Source organism: Lagenorhynchus albirostris, chromosome 3 (assembly GCF_949774975.1).
Source record: "Lagenorhynchus albirostris chromosome 3, mLagAlb1.1, whole genome shotgun sequence".
Taxonomy (NCBI): Eukaryota; Metazoa; Chordata; class Mammalia; order Artiodactyla; family Delphinidae; genus Lagenorhynchus; species Lagenorhynchus albirostris.
The window spans coordinates 66,991,006-67,013,252 of NC_083097.1; the positions used below are offsets into that span (position 1 = coordinate 66,991,006).

At 37.3% G+C, this 22,247-nt stretch overlaps 1 protein-coding gene across 2 annotated transcripts in view; it reads right to left on the bottom strand.

The window, feature by feature from the left end:
- The window catches only part of EDIL3 (EGF like repeats and discoidin domains 3), a 431,555-nt gene extending 413,460 nt beyond the window's left edge, over positions 1-18,095 (bottom strand). For both annotated transcript variants that reach the window (XR_009539865.1, XM_060146146.1), the window contains exon 1: positions 17,788-18,095. Coding sequence is in view for 1 of the 2 variants with exons in the window: in XM_060146146.1 (XP_060002129.1) it covers positions 17,788-17,854 (67 nt within the window). In the remaining variant the exon portion in view is untranslated. The remainder of the gene's footprint in view (positions 1-17,787) is intronic.
- Between the last annotated feature and the right edge of the window lie 4,152 nt (positions 18,096-22,247).

Here is a 22,247-nt window from a genome sequence, read left to right on the forward strand (position 1 = left end):
TTTAATTTCCTTTTGTAGGAGTCAGGGAACCAGCGAACCATCTGAATAAGCTCTAAATTGTTAAACTGTATCTTCCTCATAGTCAGTGTTTTCCTACAATTTCTAGAATCAAAAAAAAAAAAAAAGGTTGATCCAAGCTACACTGTTCTGGAGTGATGGTTTACATTCCCCATATTGCCAAATGACCTAAATATTAAGTTTTCTATAATGCAGTTACTTTTTAAAATGCATACTTTCAGACTGATATACTGACATAAAAGAGCCCAAGAAGTCACTGTTAAACTTTTCATGCTTCAGCGGGCTCTGATTCTAGGCTTTGCTCCTAATAATTGCTTTCACACACAATTGATCCTGGAAGAGTTCTTTATGCCTCTTATTATCCCAAAGTCAATTGACTTATTAGTTTATAACAGATTCCCAATTAAAGTTAAACCAGCAACCTGAAACCAACAATGCTAGATTGGTTTACTGTGCAGCTGCTATCAGTAATAACATTTTAAATATTTCAGGGTACTCGAATTATGGGGAACACAAAACTAAAAAAATAATCTCTTTAAAATAATCAAGAAATGTTAACTCAAATTGATCTATACCTCTTCCCAAAGAACATACAGAAATTATTTTTAGCAGTAATTTTGCTTATATTTTTATTTTCCTATTTGTAAAGTTGACTTCTGAATACATTTTATTTTTAAAGCAATCACCAGGTGAACTCTATTACTAAAGAGGTCATTTATTAAGGTATTAAGGTATTTATTCTTCTAATTTAATATTTCCTTTACAATAAAGTATTAACTTTTTACATATATATAGTATACATTTATATTTACTGGGGGGAAATCTCAACAATGTGATTGCACTTTGGTAACAGAATCTAAGCTAATTCTTGTATTGAAAAGTATCAAGAAATTGCTAATTCAAAAATAAGTTATGGTTTATGATCCATATATAATTTTGAAATTGAGCTTTTTAGAAACAAAATAAAGCATGTTTTTCTAGAAACAATTCTATAACACTAGCTAAAATATTTTAAATGGTGTCACTGCTACTATTTTTAAGGAAATTTGTATTAAGCTATTTTTGTGGACTGGCATTGGGACAAGAAGAAGTTGAAGGTTTGGGTAGCAGGAACACAGCAAGAATGTAGCAGGAACATAGCAGGAGAGAAGATGACCCTGATTCCTTTGGAGGTGGCAATTTTGTCAGGAGGGTGAGAGGATGATTTAATGTTTTAATTCTCTGTATTTGCACGAACAAAACAATTTTCTAAGCCAGCCACTCTAGATCTCAACCTAGGGTTGAAAAAGGCAGGTGAAATCAGGGACATTTGGGGATACCAGCTATAAATATGCCCATTTTCACATGTAGGAGCTGTCTGATCACCACCAGTTAAGTTCTCATAATGCAGTGAATACCTACATATCAGATTTGTCATCATTTCTAGTGTGTTTATGTTCCTTTTCCAAACAACTGTAATCTAAAGTTTTCATGGCATCTGGATATGTTCAGTTAAACATACAAGAACAAATGAAGGGAGTATCATATAAAATATCAGGAATCATCACGACTTCTAATACTAGCTTACTCTATAAAGGAATAGAAAACAAAGCAAGAATTTGAAGCTACCACCAAACCAAACAATTTATAGGACAGTTTTCAGGTTCCAAAATCATTCCCAGTATATTGCTTCATTTTCATTTTGATCACTATAATAAGCCTAAAAGACAAATAGTGTAGAGGCTATTATCTCTATTTTTGCCAAATAAAGAAACCAAGAGATTAGAGTTTGCTCAAAGTCACAAGGCAAGTACTTGGTAGAGCCACAAATAAGTTTTTTGAGACCTAAACTAGTCCACACTGCTACAGCAGATGAAGTTATACAAACCTGTATCTACATGAGATTATGTATAAAAACAATAGTAGGATTCTGGTCCCATGATTTTCACTCCTTGATGTTATACACATTAAATATGTTATGTTACATGGCAAAAAGGACTTTGTAAATGCAATTAAGATTACTAATTAGCTGACCTCAAAACAGGTAAATAATCCTGAATCTGTGTATTACCACTGCCCCTTCATGGAGACTCTCTTATAATACTCAAAATAATGTTTTTAACTGTGACTTGACTTGGAAATAGTCCATGTATAATATATTTTCTTGATAAATCTCAACGATTTTAACCATGTAAATCTCATGTGGAATCCTGCTTGCTTTGGCCACGAGCTGATGTTAGTCATAAATGTTACTTTGAAAATAAGTACAAACTGACCTAGTAGTCTTATACCCTAAAATCATTAATGTCTATTTCTTAATTCATCTGAACAAACTGAGTCATTCTGTAGGAAACCATATAGTTCTACATTAATTCTTAAAACATGTTTGTATATCTATGTCTTGTATTTAATTTAAAAGTATTCCCTGAATGGAAAGTTTTTGTTGTTGTTGTTGTTTTTCTGGCATTTTTTTCCCCCAAAGAGGGGACAGTATAAAAGTCAATTAATTAAAATGCAAACAATTATTTTATTTTAAAATCTTTAGCCCAACATGAACTTAATTTTTACCCATTTAGATACATAAGAAATAACAGTTTTCTGAATACTAAGTACTGACCACAGAGATCACCAGTCATGAATAAGCAGATTAAAAAATCATGCTGTAAACTTCCCTATATACCATATTCACAGTTGAGGTCTCTAAAGCAAAATGTGAAATGAAAATAACCTAAAGTATTTTAGAAGTTTCTATTATAGCTTATAAATCAGGACACAACTCACAGTCAATATTCAGAGTAGAGAGTAAGTGCACCTAAGTGGAAAGAATATAAAGGAAGCAAAGACCTCCTGTTGAGTTAGGAGACATTGAAGGCTATTCTACTGCAGATGATACTACAGATTGTTTATGTCCCCTCAGAATCCACATGTTGAAACCTCATCCCCAATATGATGGTATTTGGAAGTAGGGTCTTTGGGTGGTGATTAGGTCATGAGGGTGGAGGCCCCATGAGTACTGTTAGTGCCCTTACAAAAAAAGCCTCAGAGAGCTCCCTTGCCATGTTGATCACATAAGGTCACAGTGAAAACTGGCCACCTATGACTCAGGAAGTAGGCTCTTACCAGACGCAGAATCTGCTGGCACATTTATCTTGGACTTTCTAGCCTCTAGTACTGTAGAAACAAATTTCTGTCTTTTATAATCCACCCAGTCTATGGTATTTTTATTATAGCAGCCCTAATGGATAAGACAGTTAAATACCCCCCGAAATACAAATAAAGCCAGAAACATAACCAAGATTCATTTAGCATAAATTCAAGAATTGCTAGACTTTGTTGATCAGCCAATTTGTCAGATCCATCCAGGTTCCCATCCCCTCCTTATACCATTCTCCTCGGGAATGTGTCCCAAGGTAACTGCCCCCTTTACAGTAATAGCCACAACCACAATTAAGAAAATAATAATAGATAATGTTTATTGAGGTTTGTATTGTGCCAAGATCTATAAGCACATTACATGGATTATATCTTTTAATCATTACAACAGCCCTATTAGATTCCTACTGCTTTATCCATAGTCTACAAGCTAGACAAACTGCAGAAGGCTTCAGAGCTACTGACTGTTTGATCCAGGATCCAACTCCCAGTCTATCTGATTCCATTCTCTTAACAACACATTATATTAATATACCTGTAAGTTATATCTCAGTTAAAAGACTGAAGTCTTCTTGATAAATATTGCACCAAAAAGTAAAATAATAATTAAATGAGAAAAAAAATTGATTGGATAAAAATGAATTTTATCCAATCAAAAAAATGAATGGATAAACTCCATTCTTTTACCAGTTAATTTTTTATCATAATGTGTGCCAAGCATTATGCTATGGCACTGGAAAGACTAGAGTGTCATCATCATCATCATCATCATATCCATCACAGGACAAAAATATTGTTCTAAGCATTTAACCTGTATTAAATCCTCACAATAATCCTAGGAGTCAGGCTATATTATTACTATCCCCATATATTATTTATTTATTTATTTTTGAAAACTAAGGTTAGTCATCTATTGAAACTGAAAACTCTTGACTCCTGAGCCTGGGAGCTTTATCTTGTTTTATGTTTCCTTTTCCACTTTGTGGTTATCACACTGTATATAGATTACTGTAATATGTTTCATTTTGCATAAACATGTAACTCTTCACAAACATTTTAATGCTATATATAATGTGAATAAATTAGAAAATATTCTAATGTATTATATGATACATTATTTTCTAACAGTTTTTTTTAAGTAGTGTTGGAACATACCCAACCATTTATTTGGTTGGAGAAACAAAGGGCGATTCTTGTGAACTTAATTATGATACCAAAAGCAGAATTCATAAAGGAAAATATGGATTATTTTACAAAATAAATTTGTTTTACCTTTTGCATATTAAACATAATAAATATAAAGATAAATGAAACTTGAGACAACATACTTGCAACATGTAAGTCACTTCCTTAATGTTTTTAAACAGTTAGGCTTGACATAAGCACCCTACATAAAAATGAAATCCACTCCTGAAATCCCTACCCTCTCCTTTTAACCTACAAGACAATTTCCTTAGTTTATTCTCTGTTCCACTTCATTAGAATGTAAGCTCTATGTGAGCAAGAATTTCTGTCTGTTTTGTTCACCGTCTGTAATTGCAACACCCAGAACAGTTCTTGGCATCCATCTCTACTTAATAAAATGTTGTTGACTAAATTATAAAACTAGGTGGTATGATCTACTTTATGGTTAAAAACATTACTTTGAGATATTTATTTATTGAAACAAGTCTCTAAATATAGACACCAAAGTGTTACCATTACAACTTTTCTTCAATGAGTATATACTTCAGGTTAAAAAATAATTAAAACTAAAACAAGGATGAGGAAGTAACTGTCCCTCAAAAAAAAAAAAAGCCAAGGTTTCTTTCTTATCACATAAGAAAGGGCAAAGCATTAGACTTTACCGTTTTTATTCTACATAATCCTTTGCCGTTGTATTCCTGTTTTAGAAAGACACGTCATCTTCAGAGCTTTTAGACTAGAAGTTGAAATCACACAATTACTGGGGTCACAAGCATACAAATTGTTTTAGAACCACCTAGGCATTTAAGAAAGGTAGAAGTCTAGTTGCCCAAAGGGAAATAAAAAGCAGTTTGCAGTGACATAAAGACGGTCATTACACAAACAACTCTAAACAGAGCTGTTTCGGAGGCTCTTGGCTCCTGGGAAGACACAGTGCCCAGGTGCTGTCTTTTCCCCTCTGCCAAGTACATCTGGGTTCAGCAGGTGTGACTGTGTGGTGGGAGGAGGGAAAGAAGTCATGGTTGGAGGAAAGTTATCACTGGTGGTGCTCATGGAAGTGATCACCAAGGCACTGGGACAATTAGCAGATCAAAGGGCTACCTGTAGCTCCTCCACCTGACAATGAAAAACCACCAAGTGCTTTTGATTTTGTTGCATATACATTTCTTGTCAACTCCTGATAATAAAATGATAGTCTGAAGCTTACTGTTTATCTTGCATATACAATTACAACTATTTTATTGTAATTTGATAATTTAAGGTAAAACCCGAATCTTGATTTTAAAGTGTTTATACATTAGACAGAGATGAAAACAAGTTGGTAATTTATTTAGTCAGCTCTTAGAATTTGCCTCTACTTAAGTATTTATTGCTTTCTAAAAGTGTATCACTTGTGCCATAAATCACATGTCAGTGCATCAGTGCAAGTAGATAAGAATTTATTAAATTAGTTAATGGGTCTATTAAAGGAACATATTTTTTGTTTTAACCAGAGAAAGATTTATACACCAGCAGAGTTGTTTTCATTCATGTTTTTCACTCCTTCATGCATGCAAAAACTCAGCCAACAAATATTGAATGCCTACTGTGTACAAGGCATCATGTTTGGAGCTGGATATATCCATTAGGGAATAAAACAGATGTTCTTCCAGCCCCCATGGAGCTTGCAAGAATACATTACAAACGAGAGAAAATAAGATAATAAGCAAGTGATTATATAAATGTGATTTTCGAAAAATGTGTAATTTCAAAAAAGAACAGTAATAGAAGCTAGTGACAGGGGTATATTGTTTGTATCTATGTGTATGTTGATGCCTCAGTACTTGGAGAAGGTGATCACAGATTCTCTGAGGTTTTGCAGTTTAAGCTGAGGAATGATCTGGGGCAGAAAATGGCAACATATAGAAGGAGATAGCTATAAATAAATAAAGAAATAGGAAAAATACAGAAATAGAGACAGATGATGGTTTCAAGAAGATACTGAATACTTCAAAGGCCCCAAAAGAAATAAATATGCAAAAAAGGTAAGGATAAGAATTTGTACATTGTATTGTTATTTAGCTGATATGTACATGATATTAAAATAGCAATAAGTAGCATAATAACAATTTACAGTGAAGAAATCAGGTTATTCTGAGATTCTGTGGGCAGAGAATACATCATACAGCAGTAATGGTCATCATTCTGAATGCAGAATGAAGAAAAATATAAAGTAAAACTCCAGTGAAGGCTAATGTAAAACAAAATCATGAAATAAAAATGACATAGATAAGTATTACTTGGAAAAAGGTGGTCTGATAGAAAAAATTAACCAGCAAATCAATAAATTAAAAATTAAGATTGTATTTGCAAAATTAAAAAGTACAGACTAATGTGTGTGGTGTTATTTTAGGGAAGCACATCCATGGAATTCCCTGTTGAGGTTTTGGCAAGCCTGTTGCATAAATATGTAGGCTACTTGGACAGATTCCAAATGACACAACTAAAATGATGAAAGGAATGGCTTACAAGGACAGATTAAAGGAAAAATATGTACAACTTTAGCATCTCAGAAACTAAAGAAGAAACATTATGGTTTACAAATATTTGAAACACGTAAATTGAGGAAAAAGAATTCTTTGTGTACAAGGTTGCATAATTACGAGCATATTAAAAAGGAAAAAAAAAAAACCAAAACTTCCCCTAGTGATAATGTTGTTTTCCAGTAAGAACCATTTGGACAAATAATCCAAGATGGGCAAGGATTAAGGCCACCAAGCAGATATAGACATTCCCAGTAACCTAAACTCTGCAGACCTCAAAATACATAGAGGCCTATCTGAATAGGACAAAGTAGGACATCTTCCCATTACCCAGCTATGCTTTAAATTTAGAAGGGATCTTTCCTCAGATTTAAGGCTTTTCTCTGCAATTGTGCTAAAGTGAAAAGAGTCCTGGACTTGGGTCTACAAAACCTAGTTTTGAGTGTTTATCACTGGGAATAGAATTATTCTGTCTATAGCTTCATCTGTCAATGGGGATAATAATAATCCACTAGGTTTTTGTGAGGTCTAAAAGAGCTGTTGCATATGAAAACATATTTTATGTGCTTGAAAACATAGCTCTTAGTGAATATATCAATTATCATAACGAGCTCAATGTGTCAAAAGGTGTAGGATGAAGACTGCCAAAGTGCATGATGCCTGGGACTAGGCTATTACATCTGTCTTCCTGCTCTAGAGAAAATCAGCTCTCCTCTGAGTTACTGTCTACCCTGCAGCTCTCTTAATTGGTTACCGTTTTCTCTCCCATAGCTTATAGAGATGTGGCAGGAGTCCCTCTTGTTCTTCAGTGCAACTTCCTGAATATTCTCTCCTTCTGCTCAAAAAAAAAAAAAACAACAGCAAAAAAACGCTACCCAGTTTTAATTTCATGCCATAGATCTCTATTCCCCAATACTATCCCCCTATTATAGTTATTTCTTCATCTCTGTACCTCTCTCACTCCTTAAAGATTTCTGTTCCTGGTTCACTATCATTCGCTCCAACATTTCTCTTGGTATAATTTTTTGGGGAATTTCAATACCCACATAAATATTTTTTCCATGTGTTTTGACTCACCTCTTCCAATGGTCTTGTCTTCTACCCTCCTTCAACCATAACTTACTCCCAAATTTATAATTATCAGTATCTGTAATTATAGTCTAATTACCGCAATGCCCCCATCACCTTACTCCTCATACCATCACTTTCTTTCTTGCTCATTCCCTTTTGGACCCACAACTCAACCTTTCAAATTCACCAGGGTTTCCAGTGGATCCTATTACTTCTTGACAGAACTCCAGTTTTCTCATGGCCAATGAGGGGAAAGGGACGGTGGAAATTACCTTAGTTTGAGATTTAAAGAAGCAAAAATAATGAAAGCACGTGGGCTGAAAAATTCAAAAATGGTTGAATACATCTTGAAATGGATAACCACAAAGACCAGGTTGGTAAAGAAGAGAGATAAGAAGAACTGAAAATTAGATCAATGACAAGAGTGGGTTTACTGGGAATGAAGGGCAAGGAGAGGTAGAAAGACAGAAAATTCTGGCAAGAAATGGGAAGTCTGAGAAATTTAAAGTACTAGTAAATGAGCAAATCATGCGATGAGAAAGTCTAATGAACAGCATTGCCAGTAGGTACCTAAGAATGGAGCTGGGAATCATTTGTGTTGGGAACTTCCAGGAAGTTTAACACCAGAATATTAAAAGGGTCACAAGTTTTTAAAGGAACAAATAATAGAGAAGAAACAAGGTTCTGAAGCCTTTGAGGAAGTTCAGGATGTTGTGATGGTTAGTAATTGGCTCCAGAGAGGAAAGGAGATGTTATAGGCTGATGGCAGGAAAGTGTGAATGTTGTACTAAGAGGCAGTTAGAATAGTTTCCGAAAAAGCAAGTGGTACACCAATTCCTTCTTCTCATCTTGTGGGTCCAAGAACTGAGAAAAAAGCACCAACTATAACTACCTAAAGCAAAGTGGTATAGCAGAAAAGAGTAAAAGATAAGCTGGAATCACAGTCAAGTTCAAACTCTGTCACTGGTTGCTTGAGTTATAGGACATGTTGAATTATAATTGATGTGACTTTTTCAAACCTCAGGTTCCTTATCTGTTAAATGAGATTAAGAATGCCTTTTCTGCTTATGCTTCCTAGAAGAAACATGGGAAATGCTGAAGAAATTTTAACTATTGTTTTTATTATTATTATTTTAGGGGAATAAATATAATAAAGCATGTAGAGGTCCATTTCAACTATAAAATACCATACAGATGTACAGAAGAAGATATTAACAAGGTGATCTCATATGATGGAATTTTCATTATTTTGTAAAATACTTAATGTTAATCCAATTCTAGTTTTAAAAAATAAATATCTTGGTTAAATAACTCTTAAAAGAAACCAGAAGATATAATTTTCTAGCTGATACGGTTTGAGACCATCTGGTGCTTTTGTTTGGCTCAAATTTCTTAATGGGGTTACACAGAAATAAAATTAAATGAGGATGGAATGTAAAGCAAATAAAATACCTTCATCAAACTAGCAGAAATAAAAACCTGGTTAACCTTTAAAATCACTATGTCCTACATTATGTATCTGTTAACCTTTAAAATCACTTTTTCCTACATAACGTATCTGAAAATTATAAAGTATGCTCTTACATATCATACTGAATAACACTGAAGCAATGGAATCCTAGAAAACCAAAATAAATTATAAAAATCATGTTGAAATAAAATTGAATGGCAACGTTTTGAATCCCTTCCCGAGTACTCCTCTTCTTTTTCCTGTCTTCACTATTCATACTAGTGATGCATTTTTCTGAAAGACACATTAACTCTTTCTGACCAAACAGAGCATACTCCACTCTTTATTTCTGAATGTGAAAAGAAAAGATGTATTGACACTTTACCAAATTAAATTTGAAAATTTTAAAAATTTTGTCCCAAGAAAATAAATATAATTTACCCCTTCCAAAATATCTACTTGTTAAATAGAAATTGGATATGATGTGTGTGTTTTACAAATAAGAAAATCATTTAACAAAATATGTCCATGACATACAGGATGTGTCACTCACTGAAATACAGCATAGTTCAGTAGTTAAGAGAGCAGGCTCTAGATTTAAACTGGATCCTATTTCTAACAAGCTACTTAGTAGATTATTTATTTGGGAGAGTACTTAACCTCTCTGTATCTCTTTTCTCATTCATATGTAAATAATAATAGTACCTGCCTCATAGAATCAGAGTGAGAATCAAAGATGGTACTTAGAACAGGGAAACACATAACATGCACTAAATAAATACTATACTTATTAACTATACTTAAGAAAGACATCCTAATGAATGCTCCTTGTTAAGTTATCTAGCAAGATGCTTAAATAGACATGGTGGCACTCCCCAAATAAAGAGAAGAAAGGAAAAAACAAACTGATGTCTGAAAAATTATTGTTTCTAGATCAAAATTAAAGTTAGCTGGAAATGTTAGAACCTTGTATCTAACAAAGAAATTGATCACTCAGAGGTAGTTTTTCTTTTAACTGAAGATGCACAGCAAACACAGCACTTCTTGTCATGCCTGCATGTTAATATTATGTGTTTAGCAATGCTCTTGCAGGAGTATTGAGAAATATTTTCAAAGTAGTTCACTCTATAACATATATTGTAAAAAAAAAAAAAAGTTAATATAACAAGGCGAGAAACAAAGCTTTTAAATTTCCTGGGACTACTTTGGACTTATCTTTTATAACATACTGCTGTTTAAAATATGTGGGTATCTCTCACAGAACACTGACGGGGCTGGGGGCGGGGAGTGGATAGCTCCATTCATTTGGATATATATTGAGTGTTTCGGTTTTGTTGTTGCTGTTGCATAGTTGTGTTGTTTGTTTTGCCTTGCACTGCTCTAAGCCCTGGCTCTGTAGGAAGTACAACATATGACACAAGAATTTATAAATAAATATGAAAGCATTTTGAATGGTAATTTGCATTTTGTTTGCCTATAGACAATTTCAAAATGGTGTTGACAATACAAAAGTTAAACTATAGAAAGAAAAAAGATGAATAAACAAACAGGAGAAAGTGTGTGGATAAAATTAGAGTTCAATTAGCATTTGGAGCCAAACATGTGAGGGGAGAAGGGTATCGGAGATATAAGCAAAGATAAGACTGATGCCTATAATTGGGAGACTGCTCTATGCTACTGGGAGGGATTCACCAATTTATTTCAAATAAGAATATTCTCCAATGTTCCCACTTGACTGTCCCAGTCTTTTCTGCCCAAGGGTCATGAGCCCGTTTGACCTGGGCTGTCTTCATATGATCTCCAGTAGCAGTAAAAAGTAAATGGTCATCCTGACCTCAGTACAAGAAGAGACTTAAGAGGAATATTGTGCATTCCCAAAATAAATGTCTTCATCAAATACCAAGCATAAAAAAGAATGCATGGTGTCCTAACCCATTCAGAGACCGCTTTCAATCATGCACAAAATCATTTAACAAAAAGAGATTAAAACCTTGGCCTTTCCGTCTGTGGGCTGTTATTACTATATTAAATTAGTTTTAAAGAGACTGATCAGTTTGATACAGACCTGTTTTAGAAAACAGAAAAAAGTAAAGCTTAGATCTAGAGTCAATTTTCTTTCTCCATAGTAACAATCACATTCAAAAGTGCTTTAGTACTCAAAAAGCCTTCACTTAAATTCTTGAACTTAAATCCTCCATTCTACTTCATGCACTATTAAATCTTCTGTTGAACAAATCCTACCCAGCTTCTATCAGCATAATAATGCATATTTTAAAACAAAATAGTAGTACATTTTCTTCTAAAATATTACCAAATAATTGCAGGGCATCTTATCTGCATTCTGAGATCTATTCCTTTTCTACAAAATTGAGTCCTCTGTTTTGTAATTTGTACCTTCATTTATTACTTTAGGAGGAAAATCAATAAAAAATGTATAACAACATATTATCTGAAATGATGGGAAAATAAAGTTTCAAACAAGCACATTCTTCAGATATGTCTCTTTCACCTTTAAACAGGTTTTTCAAGCTTAAACATTTTGGACAAAATCTCTTCAATAATGCACATATTTCACTGCCTTTGTATCCCCAAAATGTTGAACATATTGCAGTGAGTCTTTGTCTAGGATGCAAGATCAATACTGGTATCAAATACAAGCATAATCTCTCACAGGGTAACGCCTTTTGGCCTTTAAACATAGCCCCTCTCCCACCCCAAATAAATGTTTTTTTCTAGTTTTTTACACTGTAAGGTAGCTCTGCTTTTACATATACTTTTTCAATCTCCTCTTTGTCTAACAGCTGCCAGGCTTTATTGCTCTGATTAAGTCTGACCTATTACCTCATATGTCTTTAATTTTTTGAATTCAGTTTATAGAGAGCCCAGGGACTTAAAAACCAAGAGAAATAGACTTTTCTATATGATTTAAGGCCAAAATGCATTATCTATTTTAGGTGGTCAGGAGTTTTTGATGTTTTCTCCTAGGTTCTCAGCTCTGTGCTACAGGCAAAGCAAGATACTTCTCTACAAGTGGGGTGGATATAAGTTATTGCCCAGTTGATAGTTTTAGGCAGGATACTGTGATCATATCAAGGTGTAAAATCCTGAGTTGCTCCATAATTCAGATCCTAATTTATTTCTGTTTATGTTTTAAACCTCAGGATTTAGTAGTAGAGGCTTTAGATTGTCATTTGTTTTTCCTCACAAGAAAGCAAATTGCAAATGCCACAGTGTTTTGGAGATTTGCAACCTTTTAATAATGATGACAGACTTTTATAGTGGATGCTGTGCCCTAGTTGCTATCCAGCAAGGAAATGTTGGGAGGGGGGTTATTTAAGGAGGACTGTGACACAGAAAGGATACCACTGGAGACAGACTGCTTGACACGATATCAGCGACTTTATAAAAAACAGAGAGAACGTGTAGAAATGGTGTAACGGTGAATCTGTAACACTGTTTTAAGGGCTATATCAGCAGATGCTAGAACTAACTTTTGAGGAATGGTTCTCAGTTAAGGATCAATTAGAAACAAATAATGTCAAGTCACCGAAAGCTATTGAAACACAATAGGCACGTATATAAGGAATAATAACTGGCTTAAATGGGTAATGACAAAACTTTATCATGTCATTTAGTCTCTTTTGGCCAGTGACTTAAGTTAGAAACTTACAAGTTTTAGGAACCATACACTTTACCACTGTGACAGAAAAGGATAAGCTGTAATCTCTTCCAGTACTTTAGATCTATACACGTAAATAGTTGAATATACATCCATGTAAATCAATATAATAAGTACTTACTTCTATGTATAAAATTTACAGCTGGTATGGAGAGTAAGCTTAAAAGTATGCCAAACATTTCAGTAATAACTGTTTTACTACAAGCTCCTCATAGCTCTATGTGCATTTCCTTGGAAGTTACTCAGGAACCCCCTGAGAAATAATGGCTCAACCTAGACATATAGTTATTTGTGTGTGGCAGTTGGAGCAACTCTGCTTCCAAGTTAAAATCCTGTGGTACAAGCAGCACGTCCTTACAACTCACCCTCCCTCTCTTTCTCAGGGGAGCACTGAAAACTTTAATAATATCAGTTTCACAGAGAGTAGAAAGTCACTTTATGTGGATTTGCAGATTAACATTTACTACTTTACTTCCCCCGCCCGCCACCCAACATCTTTCCTTTAAAAGATCTCCATTGATTATCCTGACACCTGCTGGCAAGGGCATAGTCGATGATCCTTGTCTACTTTTCCCTTCAACAATTCCCCCAAAGCAAAGACTGTTTAAAGGTATTTTCAGTAACAATTAAGTGGTAATTCATTCAGTGTAAGTATTTATAGTACTTAATTTTTAGCATTATCACACAACCATGAGAAAATTTTCAATAATCCATTTCACGTAGCCAACAACTTAAGTCTTTATATATAACTACATGTTTGCTTTGATTAACCAAAAGATATTGTAATCATTATATGGGCTGTGATTTAAAAAACAAAAACAAAAACATGCTAGACATCTTCCTTAAAAGACAGGTAAGAATTAAGTAATAGGAATGGCTTGGCTTTGGTTTTCTACTATTTTTTTTTTCATCATAATAACATCAGTTTGCAAACTACTTAGGAAATAAACTCAAACTCATATAAACTCATAGGAGTAAACTGATTAGCCTGAGAGAAGCCATACCATTAATTACATATTTGCAAAATTTGCTGTTTGTTTCCCAGTACCCAAGTGTTCTGATTTACTCTGATTTGAACTGAGTTCTGAAACCCACACTGTTTTTCATGGGTTTATTTGGCAAGGAATATAATGAACCTACTACATCATAAATGATACTCAAATCTATTGGCGCCTGCAAGTATGTTCAGTAAACAACAAATACAGGCCATCCCATTATTCAAAACCCTTCAAAAGATGAAAAGTTTTAAAAATAAATTACCTAATTAAAATTTTTATCTTAATATCAGTGAAATTAAGAGTGTGGACTACTAATTTAGAGTCTAAAAACTGTCAAACTTATACTTTGTAATGGTTTTGAGCAACCAAGCTTTTTTAGTCTAGTCATGTATATGGTATCCTCATTTTGTGAGAAGGAAAAATCGTATGTATCTAACAAGAAAGGAAAATTTTATGAAAATATTTATTAAAAATACCCTACATCCTGAATACATGTTTTATATAAACACTGATCTTAAGATATTTGAGAAAAATACAAGAGAGTTTTAATTTAGAGAAGAGTTCAGAAGTAAAATACATTTGCCTGGTTTTGAAGATCTTTGTAAATTCAAGACTGCAGAGGGGAGAACAGACCATTTCAATTTTTGTAACCCTTAATTTGTATTATTATAAATGTTTTCCCCAAACAATATAAATTTAAAACAAAAATACATTTCAATTCTAAGAAAATATTTCAAAAATAATTAGAAAAAACTTTTTTAGGACCAGAAGGGAAAAAATGTGTTTTGTATCATAACAGTGGTCAGGGCTTTCTTTGCATTAGTGTCAAACTGTACCAGCAGGATATTTTATCTTCAATTACTTATTATTTTTAATTCAGTATTTCCAAATTATTTTTTTAATGTTTCACCTGGAATCTGCAGCTGGCATTGATTTTTAAAGTATAAAATTAATGATCATGTAAATCAAGTAATGAAGACACTGATGTGTAATAATTTTTTTAAAGTACAGTAACCTGTTATTTCAGCATCAATATTGCTATACTAATCATAGAAGCATGGGTGTTTTTACCTCGAGTGAGACTGTTCAGGTACTAACTGATCCCCATGTAGAATTAACTAAAAATCACCATTGATTAAAAAAGGAAATGTGAATGCCAATGATTCATAGTATTTAGGACATGTCTAGACATTTTTAAACAGTGCCATTTGCTTAAAGACTTCAGACACAAACTGCAAGCACAGGGACAGATTGCATAAGATGTCACGTGCTTGCTGCAACTGTATGCATGTAATTGGATTTTTTAGAGCAACCCATAACAATGAATAATTTAAGAGTTAATGAAATATTCAATCTGACTGATTCACTGGTTTAATTTTAAAATAAAAACGACTAAGAAAAGGAATTACATGTCCTTATCAAATCCCAGTCATTAATATGCATAAATTGCAACCCACACGGGGAAACACCAATTTATAAAACGTATACATTAGACAAATGATATCTGGGGAGGTGGGGTGGGAGAGGTGCAAGGTAAATTCTCATCGTTAACACTGGCCTCAGTAAGTTTGCTCAAAGTTTAATTGTTTGGAGATGTCACGCAAGCTGTACTCTGCCTTTCTGCAGAGCTGAGGGAGAATAAATTAGAAAGGTGCAAGTTTAACAGAAAGAGCTCGTGGAAAATGGTCCATTTCTTTCCTATCCCTCTCCTCACAGGCCGTCTGGACAAAAAGAGAAATCTACGGAAGAATGTGGAGTACACACTGCCCAGCATTGTCTAGGAGACGGAAAGAGAGCCCAGGCAACACACCAAGAGTAAGCTGTGTCCTGGGCGTGTGTATCTTTGGACAGCAGAGCTTCCGGCTGCAGCGAGACGGGACTCACCGCGCCCGAGGGCTCCAGCAACCAGACCTAGGGAGGCTAGCGCGGCACACAGGTTAGATATACTTTCTCCTCCTCCACCTGCGCCGCCCTCCGCCTGGGTGCCAGGAGTGATGATGGAGGCGATGGTGTCAAGGAGTAGGTGCCTGTGAGTGGGTGAGTGTGTGTTTTCGGTTTGGGGTGGGAACGGAGGCGGAGAAAGGAGGAGGGGAGGGGAATGCCTGCCGTTCTCCCTCTCCTTTCCTGCTGAGGGATCAAAGTGCAGAAGGAATCCAGACGGGGAATGAAAGAAAGGAGAAATATCGGTAGTGGAAGCACTCTCTTTTTCGTATAGCTGGGGCAGTCCGCAGTGCAACTACAGAGCCATTACCATTCCTTAACCTTCAGTGGAGTGGCTGGCTGCCTGTCTGATAACTGGAAGGGCACATAGTAAACGCGGGCGAGGCACACACCTACTCGCAGGGGGAAATAGCCACATTCTGGGGGAGGGAGGGAGGCCGAGGAAAGGTGAGGCCTGGATAGCTACTGATAGGGCACCGAGGGCATCTGGCCAGGAACACCCGGCTTCTTAGGCAAATAGTAGCCCAAGAGTTCACAATTTTCCTGTGAAACAAATAGACGGATGGGTGCGTGGATGAATGATGTAGAATATTCATTCAGCGTCTAATCTCAAATGGATTTGAGTCAATGCATTTTTTAATCCAGCCACATTTTTTAAGAGGCATAGCATTTTAAACCCTGTAGTGCACTCAGCTCTCCACTTGAAGCAGCCTGCGGAGGGTTTCATTACCCACTGAACGCATAGAAGGAGCCGCCTGTATATGTGGGCGCAGAAGGGACTCGGGTCCGCCTCGAGCAACCTACCCAGAGTCCCTGCAGCTCCCCCTGCCCTTTCCAGGCGCCAACTTCAACGCCAACGCGAGCTTAGATGGAACCAAGACCAAGGCTTGTATCGACAGGCCATCCTTCCCAGGGACCTGGAAGCCAACTACGCAACTCAGCAGGAGACTCTTCAAAGTCCTGTGTTTTTGGGTTGTTTTTTTTTTTTTAACAGACTGGTTTATTTCATGCAATTCATGAAAACCACCGCCAGACCACCTCTTACAACTTTTCCGCTCTTGGGCGGGGGCGCCAGGGTTGTCTCGCAACGCAAGATTCCCTATTACCAAGAGTTAGGCTCCGACCAGGAGGGTATGCTGAGCAAAGCTTGAGGCCCTTTGGGCTACAGGAAGGGCGGGTTCCTGGGTTTTTTTCTGCTATTGGTGCTGCGCCTCCAGGATGGGGAGATGGGAGAAAGCCAAACTGACTTATCAGACCCGTCTCCACCGCACCCATCGCCCAAACTCCCAGCACCGGGTTCGGATTTGCAAACTGCTTGGCGTGGGCCGGGCACCAGAGCACAGCACCCTGGAGGCGGACAGCCCTAAGGCACTCTTCCCCTTTCCACTCCTCCACTCCCGGGGCACGCTCGCTTCCCTCGCTCCCCAGCGAAAGCCCCGTCTGGAGCCGGGAGCCGGCATCACCCACACTGCCCAGGGAGGGTTCGCGTGGCCACCCGGGGGCCAAGTAAGCCGTGGAAGATGTTTTCCCTCCCGCCTCCCCTGCATCCCCGTCCTTCCTCGATCTCATCTGGGTACCCCACACCCTCTTCCCGGCTCAGCCCCGCATACTCCTCTCTGACTTTGCGAGCACTTTTCCTGGGCACACAGGGCAGGGCGCAGCCTCCTCTGTGCCGCCCACGGCGCTCGCCACCCCGGGAGCGCCCGGGGTACCTCCTCCAGCCCCCTGCGCAGCGTTTCCCAGGGGACTCTCTGCCTGTCCCGCAACCGGCGCCCGGGGCCGTCGCCTCACCTTTGCAGAACTGAGGGACACCAAGGCTGAGCCCAACCAGGAGCCAAGCAGCCACCGAGCGCTTCATGATCCGTCTCTCGGACGTGACCCCGCTGGTCAGGGGTCCTAGTGGAGGGTAGTGTCGCTGAGGCTGCACCGCAGGGCAGCGGCAGACCCCGCCCCGACAGAGGATTCAAGATGTCTTTTTCCTGCAGCGTCTCCTTAAACAAATTCTTGGAGAGAGCAAGAAAGAGTGGCGACCAAAGAGAGGAATCTTTCTTCCCCTTTTGCCTGCGCTCCGGGGCGCTGGGAGGTGGGCGAGCTCCGGGGAGTCGCCAGCGGGCTCAGCCTCCTCTGCGGGTGGGTCCCAGACGAGGCGCGGCGGGCGGGGCCGGGCGCCGGCGGCGGCTCGGGGTCACCCGCGCTGGCGGACCCGCAGACTGTGTGCTCTGCTCGCGCCGCCTCGGCCGGCTGCGGGGCTTCTGACTTAAGAGAACAATGAAGCGTGAGCAGGCGGGGAGCGAGGGAGCGAGCCGAGAGCGCACTGTGTACAAACAGAGGCGGCGTGCGTGTGAGCTTGAGCCTCGCAGGCGCCCGCCCGCCCCGCGCGCCCCTCCTTCCTATTCCCTCCAGCATCCTCCCCCTCTTTCTCCCCCCCCCCACTACCCCCCAGAGGTGGCTCCTTCTGCTGGAAGAGAAAAGGGAGACAACTGCAGCCACACCCTGGCACCTGCCACCACCTCTGAAGTTCCTACAGTGCCTGTACCTTCTGCACACACGCCAGAGACTCCGGGGTTAAGGGAAGCAACCCTTGGTGTCTGAGATTCTCTTGGTTTCCAGCACTGACTTTATAATTAACCACGTCAAGGAATCCCCTGAAGTCCCGTTCTCTGCATAGCCAGAAAAAGAAGTTAAGAGATTTTGAAAAGTGGCTCTTGGGGCACAAAGCTGCCCGAGAGACAGAACGCTGCAAAGTGAATTGTCCCGGATTCCAGGAAATGCAACCTAGTCAGCAGCCAGCCTCTAATCAGCTAAGACAGGGCTGCTCTGCTGCTGTTCTGGCTGCACTTTGGTTGGCTCTAGGGTTGGGGAGAGAGCCCTGTGGGCTCCTCTGTCCACCGGGGCAAAAAGGTGAAGGCACAGGGCAAGCCAGTGGGAGGCATACATCTCCTCAAGGAGGACATCTGTTTCAGATGAGAAATAGCGGGGCGAGTTTGGGGACCGTACAAGAAAATAAAAGGCAAAGACAGATTCTTGAAGCATCACCATGGTAGATCAAATTTCGCTGCTACCCACCAAAAGCAATATAAATTGACTGGCTTTTGCAGTCAAAGTGGCTGAACCAAACTACAGCCCATGGCTTACAATAGTGTTTTCTCCTCTGTTTTCCATTTAAAATATTTGCTTAGGGTACATGGATTCAGCTCTGGCAGTTGCAGGTACCAAAATAAAAACAGCCTTTTTTTTTTTTCTTCCTTCTAGAGAGGGAGGTAGGGAGAGAGACAGAAACACCAGTAAAGAAACATTGAAGGAAACATTCTTGAAGGCAAAGATTTGAAAAGAGAATGTACTAAGAAAAAGATAGCAGAGGACAATTGGTCATGCAATTCATCTCCTTTTGCCTCCTTGACTCCTTTAAACTTCAATTTCTACCTTCCTTTGGAATTTGAAGTGAGAGCAAGGATGTAAGGCTGATGGAAAAATAACTGCATACTGCCACCGAGAAGTTAAGGTACCGCTGGCAAACAAACAAAAAAACAAGAGCAACAACAAAAATTATTTGAAAACAAGGTTTGTTCAGATCTCATGTTTGGTGGGGGTACAAGAACATTTTTTAAAAAATGATTTTGCTAAGGGAAAGAGGAAGAATCATTTATTTATATTCTGTTTTCTTGCTTAAAGCCACAGATGTTAGTGTAACGTACCACTGTCCAGAGCTGCAGCAAAGCAGTTTTAAACAAGCAAATTCCAACTTTCTGTCACATCACTGTTACTTAATTTTAAAAGTATGCTTTTTATCAGTCATGTGGTGGCATGTCCATCATAAAGTATCTCTTTAACTTTTTGAAGTGTGATGTTTAATATTAGTTTTAAGGTATTATTTCTAAAACATAGTACTAAATCTCAAAAACGAACAGACACTACTATATATATGATAGGTAACCAACAAGGACCTATTGTATAGCTCAGGGAGGTCTCCTCAATATTCTATGATAACCTATATGAGAAAAAGTCTAAAAAAGAATGAATATATGTATTTGTATAACTGTATCACTTTGCTGTACACCTGAAACTAACAAGACATTGTAAATCAACTATACTCCAAGAAAATTTAAATAAATAATAAAATAAAATCAGAAAACAATGACTGTGATGAGACATTAAAGAAAAAAATTGTGCCAAGAGTTTTGTTTATTTTCCTATTTACTCCCTGTTTATTTCCACTTTTCTGGTAATATATGACCTCAGTAGTCATGTTAGAAAGTTAAATAATTTTTTTGGCAACAGTGTATGTTACTAAAATTTTCTTTCTTTTAGTTTAAGTTCTTAAAAAAAAAAAAAACTCCAGAAGAGCATAAAACTGCACTAAAATTCATATTCTATGAATTGTGACTATAAAAGCCATTCTGTATTACCTGGTAGTCGACTTGTAAAATATGTTGCCAGTTTAATACCTCTACTTTAAGTCCCATTTCCAATCTAAATTTAATACATAATCTTAGATTCATACCTCCCTGTACATAGTTACCCCTTTTTCCCCACTTATTGATAATCATCATGTACTAATAAGCCTTTCATTTTGAAAATTCCAGGCACTTTACCTAATTTACAGTTATAGGGCTCATTTCACTCTTACTAAACTCATATACAGCCTGTCCAGAAGTGGAATATAAGAAATGTTAAAGGACCACAAGAAATAGACATTTTATAAAAGGAAAAGAAAAAGGGCGAAATTCTGTTCGGAATTTTTACCTCACACAAAGTGCAAAAGGACCTTTACTAATCACATATGATCCAACCTGCAGTTTTATAGCTTCTCCAAATATATGCCTAGAGCATCAAAAATGAATCTATACATCACTTGAAGACAGCAGGTCCCAAAATATTTTCTGCAGGCTTACTTTCCCCAAGATGTTAATGGGGAAAAAAAAAGTTTCATAGTCAAATAATTTTGGGAAACATCGCCAATCAAAGCAGCCTCTAAAAGATTCATGGTGAATGTTAGCATATTAAAAACTTTGAAAGGTCCTGTGATTAAGAAACTTTTTCAAAAGTGTTAATCCAGCATTTTACAAACTTTGTGGGTTTTTTTTTGTTTGTTTTTTACTAAGGTAAGCTTTTTCTCTGCACACCTGTTAACATATTGTATTTAACGCTATAAGGAAAATAATTTGGGAAATGTTGTCTGAAAATAAAGCAGAATAAAGTATCAGCAAAACAAACAAAAAAGAGACTGTGGAAAGTTTACCGATTTTCAAGAACTGTTCTTATTGACTCCTTGGTTAGATTCTGGAACAGAGCATGTCTGAATTGGAATACTATCTCTACTCTTTTAACATAGGCAATTCAGTTCATCGCCAAGTCTCAATATTCTTATCTGTAAAATGGAGTTAGTAATAGTATCAAACTCATAGTGGTAAATTATTGTGGTTACAAAAGGGCCTAGGCCAGTAGTGGGCACACGGTGGTGGTGATGGTGATGGTGATGGTGATGGTGATGGTGATGGTGATGGTGATGGTGATGGTGATGGTGATGATGATGATGATGATGATGATGATGATGATGATGACAGAGACAATAATCACATACAGAATTCCAAAAGAATTTTCCTCAATAGCTGATTGTCTCAATTTCCCATCCCCCACCCCCATTAAATTACCTGGAAAAAAATTTTTTAACTCATCTTTTAATTTGTCAATCAGCAAATAAAAGTAGCATTTTGTATTCCTGTAATTATTGAAAGATATTTATAAATAAACTAGATATAGGAAGCGTCTTAGATTATTTGATCAAATTACACTCAGTAGTACTATTAATTTTAAAAATCATTTTGTGCTTAAAAACTTTATTTTGCATTTAGAAAACCCTATTTTCTTTAATATCCCAAATGCCTCTGAATTAAAATCTCAGCACTGTGGGATCCAAAGCAGAAAACCCAGTCAAGCCCACCTAGACTTCTGACTTACAGAACTGTGGGCTAATGGTGCTTTAAACTGCTAAATTTGTGATAACTTATTAAGCAGCAAGAGAAAAGTAGTACAGTAAGTCACTATCATCATCCCTTTTTTAGAGAGAAGGAATGTGGCACAGGTTGGTTAGGTAAATTGCCTGTGGTCTCAAGTTAGTGTCAGTCTGAATCCAGAAACCACTTTACTCTACTGGTAAAAATCATGGAGGGTCAGCTCTATGCTAAGCACTAATGCATCTTTAAATATATTGCTTCACTAAGTCATCCCAACAACATTTATGAATTAAATAT